The sequence below is a fragment of the Xyrauchen texanus genome, chromosome 1, assembly GCF_025860055.1.
Source record: "Xyrauchen texanus isolate HMW12.3.18 chromosome 1, RBS_HiC_50CHRs, whole genome shotgun sequence".
Classification (NCBI taxonomy): Eukaryota; Metazoa; Chordata; class Actinopteri; order Cypriniformes; family Catostomidae; genus Xyrauchen; species Xyrauchen texanus.
In genome coordinates this window covers 17,477,566-17,485,683 of record NC_068276.1, presented here as the reverse complement: position 1 = coordinate 17,485,683, position 8,118 = coordinate 17,477,566, and the positions used below count along the sequence as shown (strand labels likewise).

Genomic DNA, 8,118 nt, shown 5'->3' with positions numbered 1-8,118 from the left:
ACAACAACATATTACGACATAAGAATACGACATAAAGGTCCACAATGTGTTTGGATGTTTAAGAGTAGGCCTAATATACAGTTGCACTAATATAACGAAAGTTTTGGACACTATAAAGAGTTTTTACATGCTTTTGCTTTGAACAAGGAATTGTTACAAATCTGAATAAGGTGCTACTCATTTTGTTTGGTATTGTTAAAATAACGGTTCTAAAAGGATAGGCACAGGATGGCCCCACAATGAGACAGCCACTGAATTCCACGAACAAGACCAAACAAGGATCTGGAATCCACCAACATCCACCCACTGAATCTGTCTCTCTCCTGCTGCTGTCCCTCACTAATGCAAATGCTGAAATATTTTATTGGTTTTATCTCACTCCATAGCTATTTGTGAGCATTCAATCATGCATAAAAATTCCTTTAATTTAAATATTCCAGCTCTCATAGGTTAGTAGGCATCTGATGCTTTGCCTATCCCTAAAATTGCAAATGAATGAATCACACTTCATTTTAAACTGTCAACAAAGCACATTTATTGAGAAGGTGTGTATAGAAAACACACAATCTCTTTGATGATCTCCAAAAATAGAATGCCACAGAATCTTTGTAAATATTCTAACAATGACAAGAAACTTTATTTATGGTATTTTGGAATGTAAAAAAAAAAGTCATGCAACCTGATAATCAAGCGTTACAGGAAGACTGTTACTTACATGCCACAATAAATGCATACAATTTAGAGCAAAATATATACCGAGAAAATATAAAACTACACCAAGATAAATATAAATATATTTTTGTGACAAATCTATGCATGAATATATTACAAACAGCACTATAACATCACACATTTAATTCCCGTTTTAGAAATCTTTATTTCCAAACAGACCACAAAAAAGCAGAGCACTGATATGCAACTCAGTCCCTGCAACAGAGTTCCTAACAGTATTATTTTAGTGTTGAAACACTGCTACATAGCATTGTTTTCCCACACAGTACAAATGGAACTATTTAATGTCACATTCATCTGTGTTTCTCCTGAGAGGTGTTTCATCCCACCTATTTTAATAATAATAATAATATTACATATGTAAACTGAAGCAGTAGTAATTTTTGTCTGCTATTGTGTAGATTCACAGAGAAATGTAGAACCAGTTTCTACAGCAAAAGTGTAAACTTAATCTCATTTTACTGCCATAAAAACATCACAACACAACCATTTTTGATGACTTGACATTCCTTTTTCAAATTCCCCCTTCCCTCATATATGTACTCTGAATGAACCAATATTTAATCAGAATGTACATTAATCACACTCGCTTAAAAAAAAAGATCCCTTGTTTTGGATCATCCCTCTGTCTACCTCCCCCTGATCCTACAGTCAGAAGAGTCATATACAATCACCACTGTGTTGGGAGAGAGGGGAACCGGGTTGGGAGGTCTCATCTTTGCCAGAATTAAGGGATGCTGACTGTCTTCGTGCCCCCTTGGCCCGCTGGAGGGCACTGTCTGGATGTTTACTATTTAGGTGGTGCAGCAATGCATCCTGGGTCGATGCTGTATGGCCACACTCTTCACAGACGTATAGCTTGCTGCGACGCTCTTTATAAGCATACTGCTGTGTGACACTATGTATCTTTTTCATGTGGGACTCCAGAGAGCAGCGCTGGGTGAAGGCCTTCTCACAGAGATCACACTTATATGGACGGACACCTGCAAGAGGGAGTGAATGAGATATTTGTTTAAAAACTAGTTTTTTTCTAAATTAATGTGTGACCTATTGAAATGGTACAGAAACTGTTAAATGGTGATAAAATACTTTCTCCTATTCCAACCTTAAGAAATATACCATGTTCAATTAGATTAAAGCTCAGTCCACAGCATTTGCGGCATAATGTTGATTACCACAAAATGCATTTTCGACTCGTCCCTCTTCTTTAAAAAAGCAGACATTAAGGTTACAGTGAGGTACTTAAAATGGAAGTGGGGGCCAATTAAAGGCAGAATTGTGAAGCTTATACATTTATAAAAGCACTTTCATTAATTATTCTGTTGAAATCTGTGTATTATTTGAGCTGTAATGTTGTTTTTTTTCCTCCCCAATTTGGAATGCCCAATGCACTCTAGGTCCTCGTGATGGCATAGTGACTCGGCTCAATCCAGGTGGCGGGGACAAATCTCAGTTGCATCCGCGTCTGAGACCATCAGTTTGTGCATCTTATCTCGTGGCTTGTTGAGCGCATTACAGTGGAGACCTAGCACGTGTGGAGGCTTCATGCTATTCTACGCGGCATCCACGCACACTTCACCACATTCTCCACCGAGAGTGAGAACCACATTATAGCGACCACGAGGAGTTTACCCCATGTGACTCTACCCTCCCTAGCAACTGGACCAATTTGGTTCCTTAGGAGACCAGGGTGGAATCATTCAGCACGCCTTGGATTCGAACTTGCAACTCCAGTGGCGGTAGAGCTGAAATGTTGTTAAAATAATTATACATTTTAGGCATTTTAGGGTTTATGGAGTTACGTTGTCATGGTAACAAAGTTGTAAAATTGGATATAACTTTACACAGAAAAGGTTGGTATGCGATTTTATCACACTAAAATCATGTTAACAAGCATATTGTTTATGTCTTGTGGCTTTACTTTTGAAACAGAGAATATTATAACGTTTATGGTTTGGTCCCACTCACTTCCATTGTAAGTGCCTCGCTGTAACCCAGATTTTAGCTTCTTTTTTTTTTTTTTTAAGTTGAAATACATTTTTGTGGTAATCAATATTATGCCACAAACACTGTCAATGTAGCTTAACTTTTATTGAACACAAAATATTATTTTAATATGCAGAAACAACTAAGTAATTATTCCCCTAAGAAGTGTAAATACTATGGCTTTGTAAAAAAAATTGTGTTTGTTTGGGTATTCAGCCCGGTCTCGCAACAAGTCGTAATAATAGGTGAAATAAGATGGCGAAATTCAAAAAACGTTGGCTCATACAAAAAACGTATGACTTTAACTCCCATGGAGAAAAATAAACAAACCAATGTATCGTTATCAAGATATTCCTAAGTTTAACCCCCCTACCCAAACCCAAATCTAATTCATGATTTAATAGGAGAAAAACTTATTTTGTACCATGGAAGAAAGAAAATGGGATTCGGAACAAGACAAGACAAGTGTATTACAGTTTACTGACGTACATAAGCCATTTGTATTGCATTAATAAATATGGAATGAGTAACCAAATTTGTTAACAGACATTTCCTTTCTTAAATAAAGTGTTAGCTAAAATCTGATGCCTGTTTCAGATCCATTTTAAATGATCTTTATTGATTGGTTGGACTCCATGAGAATAAAAGTCAAGTCGTACAATATCTCACGGTGAGCCACCTCATACAAATTATTGCGAGTTGTCACGAGACTGTGTTGGAGCATCCCAACCAGCTTGACAGTAACTCAACCACTGGTGTGAGTTTGGGGTGGTATTACAGTATGTGACCAGTGAAAGATCGGGGGAGTGTTGGGAAACATGTTTGAAAACAGGCCATTATTTTTGCAATTTGGTATTGTGATCCTAGTTGTGCAGAAATGACACACTTCACCTTTAAGCAAAACATTAACAAGAACATTTTCAAGCATAGATGAAGTTTCCATACCTGTGTGCGTGCGGACATGCCTTTTGAGGTCGAAGGTGTCATTAAAGCCCTTTCCGCAGAAGTCACACAAGTGTCTCTTCTGCTCACTGTGGCATTTCAGGTGTCTGTTTAGCATGCGCTGGAATTGAAAGACTTTTTGACACAACTGGCAAACATAGGTGCCACCACCCGACTGCACTAAGGATGGCTTAGTGACAGGCGAGGGGCAATGTGTTGCTATAGAAACAGGTGGACCTGTATTGATAGTAGGGATGGTGGGTGGAGCCTCTGTGGGAAGCTCACCTGTGGTCACCTGCAGTGAGATAAAAGAGAAAGAAAGAAATAGATATAATTAGTGGCAGTATAAACAATCTAAGTAGTAAAGTGATATGTGTTTAACCCACACATGCACAAGCAACATACAAAGTCAAATCAATTATGACCCAGTATGGTACAATGGCCCTACAGCTGAATATGACTGCAGATTATGACTGCAGTAACTAGATCTTAGATCAACATTGTAAAAGTAAACATCATTTCCCAGAAGCCTCACCTTTATTTTAGTGCGGACGTATGTATTGTTGTGTGAGCTTCGAATGTGCTCTGTCTCTGGACTCTGATGCTGCCCCAGAGCAGTGCAGGATGGGAGCTCAGCTGCAGGCACCACTGCACAGGGGTCATATGTGTACATCAGGTTGTTCGTGTAAATGCTGTGGTCCTTGCGTATGGACAAGCACAGGGCCACCTCTGCCGGACTGGCTTCTGTCTCCTCTCGAAGAGCAAGGGGAGACATGGAGACTGAAGGAGACAGAAGACACACAGTTGTCAGAAATGGTAGTTTTTTTACTTTTTAGTCATACACCAAGAAGCACAAAAGGAGTCTTTTTTTTTCTCAGAGTGGGAAAGGTCAATCTTTGTCATTACATTAATGCCAGGCTATTGTTTGAAGACATTTCAAAGACAAATGATGACAAGGACAGGTGTACAAATCTTTCCAGTTCAACTGTGTTTTAGAACATCTTTACATTGTGAAACAAGTGTGGATTACATCCAACATAGTTGAAGATGAAGGATATGATTGCTAGACAATCAGAAACTGGGTGTGTATGTGGCTCTTGAGGTAAAGGGGGACAGTTGTGCCTCTGGGCCAGGTGTGTGAGGATGCAAGTGTGAGTGGGTGGGTGGGTGGCTGCTGTGTTTGAGTGTGCAAGTGAATTGTGCCGGGCTGAAGTCAAACCACTCCTGTTACTGCTTTACCAGTCTGACCAGCTGGGCTAGAGGCACAGGCTTTAGCTCCCTTTATAAAAAACCTCAATGCAATACAATACATCAGATGGATAATCAGCAAATGTTTGCAGGTGAAATTCATATGTGGTTGTTCAATTATACTTTACATGTGTACTAAAGAGATTATTAGGTTACAGGCAAAAACATGGAGTTGCATGGCACCGTAGTTCAAAATGTAGACTCGTCTCCAACACTAAGTAGCCTGAACAATGAATGTGTTGATTCTGGTGTGGCACAATTGACTGGTTTGCAAATTAAAATGCAAAAATCTAATGTGGGCTGTGGCTAACGGTAACATCCAACAATCTATTATTCACCATATCATCCAAACTTATGCTTATCTAGTTCAAAGTAGCTTGCCTTTCAGTATGGAGTTTAAAAGACATTTCCTTAAGAGTCCAGAATGTCAATCTGATTTATAAATAAGAGGTGGGCTATATTCATTTGGCACTGTTAGGGGAATACATAGGCTAAAAGTTAAAATAGTGCATAGCAGTGATTGTTTCCCTGGTGTTTTCCAACCCCTCCCTTCTTAGACATTCATCCACACCATGCATGGATGCAGCCACCATTGAGCACCACAAATAACATGATGTATGAATGAAGAAAAAAAAAAATTATCTATAAAGTGGGACCACACAAATAGCTTTAGCAGAACAGTTTATTTTGAATTGAGCAACAAGGCGTTTTAATTAAATGCATTAGTCCAAATTAATCTGGATCAGAATATCATCATTTAGTATTACTACCATGTAGTCTCCATTAGCTTTAAATCGGTTTATCAGTTATGTAACCAAAGCATATGTGTAAGAAATGAAAAAAAAAAAAGCAGAAAATATTAAGTATTTTCTACACTGAAGAAGTTAGTTTAAGTGTAAACTTGAAATGTTAAGTAAATTCTACATTCAAACATGTAAAATGAACTCTCTAGCTTATAAGTGAATATTAAGTGTGTTGGTTTGTTTTCTTTACAATGTGTCATCATGTCCTGAGTAGATAAACTTGTCATACTTATTTGATAATTTGAGTAAAGTTCAAAATGTGAGGAATGTACCATCTTATCATATTTGTAAGTAAAAGTTACAGTGTTTATAAAGTTAAATTCATGCCATTAAGGTGTGTGTGTGTGTGTGTGTTTGCGTGTGCGCGCGTGTGTGTGTTAAGGGTGTAGCGGGAAAAGGGAGCCAGCGCGGCGAAGCCCGTTATTTCCTTCAATCCAGTAAACATTAACCCGCACTCAAGGACAACGATGCTAGAAATAAGGGCAATTCAATAAATTAGAAAGAAAGAAAGAAAGAAAGGTGCAGATCGGACACTTTTTTTGCATTGCTATCCGGCCTAAAATTCATGGTAAATAGTAGGGACAATAATTACCGATTAATTGCCTCCTACCTTTGTTATACAGGTAACCTCAGCGATCGGTATGGAAACCAGTGGCACAGGTTACCCTCTGACATGAATCGATGCATTATGCCTTCATTTCAAGATGGTTCAGTTTTAAGCTCACATTAAGAAGAGCTGGCATATCATATTATGTAAATCGATTAAAAAGCTGAGAGTATTTTAATTACACGTATTTGTCTTTAATATGACATTTTTTTTAAATGGCAGTCCAGAGAAATAGGCCTATCTCCCAAATCAGTCTGTAGTGGTCATGATGATTCGTGTGAAGACCTGAACGTGTCCATAACGAACGGTTGTCTATTTATTGTGGTGAACGGCAGTGATATAGCCTAATAGCCGTCACGTTTTCATCGAAAAACAGTTAAAAGACAGCAGTTATCAGACATTGTATTATTAGCTTTTGCTTGTCAAACCAAGTGAATAATTAGGCCTACATAAAACACCGACAAACAGCTAAATGTCTTAAAAAATAAAAGTTAAAGAAACAGATCGCTTTATCTTCAGCAAAACCTCACAACATCAGGCTATAATTTAATCCCAGATGGTTTTAACAAGTACAAAGTTTTGTGTAGGCGAAATATATTGTCATGCGTTTTCATGCTATAAGGAAGACATTTGGGTCTAAAGGTCAACTAAAGGAGCAGTAACGGCCCTCTTAACACACAAACGCATTTAATAAGATTTAAATATTTGAGCTATTCGGACATTTAAAATATACAGGCCCATCATTTCTTAATTATTTAGACGACTGTGTGATGTGCTGTTCAATCTGGTCTACTGCAGGCTAAAAACGCTTGTTTAAAACACAAAAATGCATTCCCAGAAGACTGAAGGAAAAGTGAGCCATTAAAGAATTCCCATTATATTCCTCAATACCTGACTTCCGTGGAGTTGAACGGTGTATGCATCCGTCCCGTTATCCGAAATATGTGTGTTGTGAGGGGGAAACAAGGCTTAAATATGGATTTTAAATATTCTCACCTGGAATATAAATGTCACCGCGCTCATGGTCTGGTAGATTGCTCCAGTTTCTTTTGCCGGGTGAATTATTTGTTTTTTTCACCAGAAAGGCTCGTGGCATGGTGAATTCCCGAAGTCCTCCCCGCTATCTCACAAAAATTAAACAGTAGGATTTTTTCCCCCACCAACTTACTTTGGGGAAAAATGGTCAACAATATCAATCAAGAGTAAAGTCCTTCTTTGGATGATGTCTGCAAATGAGTTGTCCTCGATGGTAAGCCCTTTCTTCTCTGTATACGCGCACACCTCCACGACCAACTCTTTGTACCTGCACAGGTTTCCGTGAGTCTCGCGCTATATTCGCCCGCTCAGCTACACCTTCCGCCGCTCCTCGGAGTTGACGCGAAGTCTTCCGCGGAAAACAGTTGGTCCAGACACAGCGAGGTGTCTTCGTCCAGGTGAGGCTGATGCTGCGGGCAGGTAAATAGTTCACACTTCTCAACCGACGGACTGCTAAACTAATTTCAGAGGCTGATTGAAGCGCAGGTACACATTTCATGAGGAAACATGTAACAGTGCGCATGCGTCTGAATATAACGGTGACAACAAACACGGCGCAGTCCGGCCTCTGCGTCTTACCTGTCCAACCGGTTTCTCTCTCTTCCCCTCCCCTGCACAATTCCGCTTCAAGGTGGCACTGAAGAGAATGTAGAGGTGATAGTCGACGATACAAGATGGGAGCGACGGCCTAAAACTGAACTCTTGAAACGGACTGCAGTTAAACGTGGCCATTGCAAGACACGAAACACTTAAGTCTCTTGCTGT

The 8,118-nt window shown here is 39.2% G+C and overlaps 1 protein-coding gene across 1 annotated transcript; it reads right to left on the bottom strand.

Annotated features, from left to right (window-relative positions):
• Nucleotides 1-529: 529 nt before the first annotated feature.
• Nucleotides 530-7,846, bottom strand: LOC127650158 (putative transcription factor Ovo-like 1). Its single transcript, XM_052135388.1, has 4 exons — nucleotides 7,315-7,846; nucleotides 4,196-4,440; nucleotides 3,664-3,955; nucleotides 530-1,715 (listed from the first exon to the last, which is right to left on the bottom strand). Exons 1-4 carry the CDS (start codon nucleotides 7,412-7,414, stop codon nucleotides 1,393-1,395), a joined length of 960 nt encoding a protein of 319 aa, XP_051991348.1. The 5' UTR covers nucleotides 7,415-7,846; the 3' UTR covers nucleotides 530-1,392.
• Nucleotides 7,847-8,118: the final 272 nt, after the last annotated feature.

Excerpts from the sequence above, each read along its gene's own strand:
- LOC127650158 (XM_052135388.1), bottom strand. The coding sequence starts at position 7,414 with ATGCCACGAGCCTTTCTGGTGAAAAAAACAAATAATTCACCCGGCAAA. Across the intron at positions 3,956-4,195 it reads ACGTCCGCACTAAAATAAAG|GTGACCACAGGTGAGCTTCC; the intron begins GTGAGGCTTCTG and ends ATCTCACTGCAG. Across the intron at positions 1,716-3,663 it reads GCATGTCCGCACGCACACAG|GTGTCCGTCCATATAAGTGT; the intron begins GTATGGAAACTT and ends TCCCTCTTGCAG.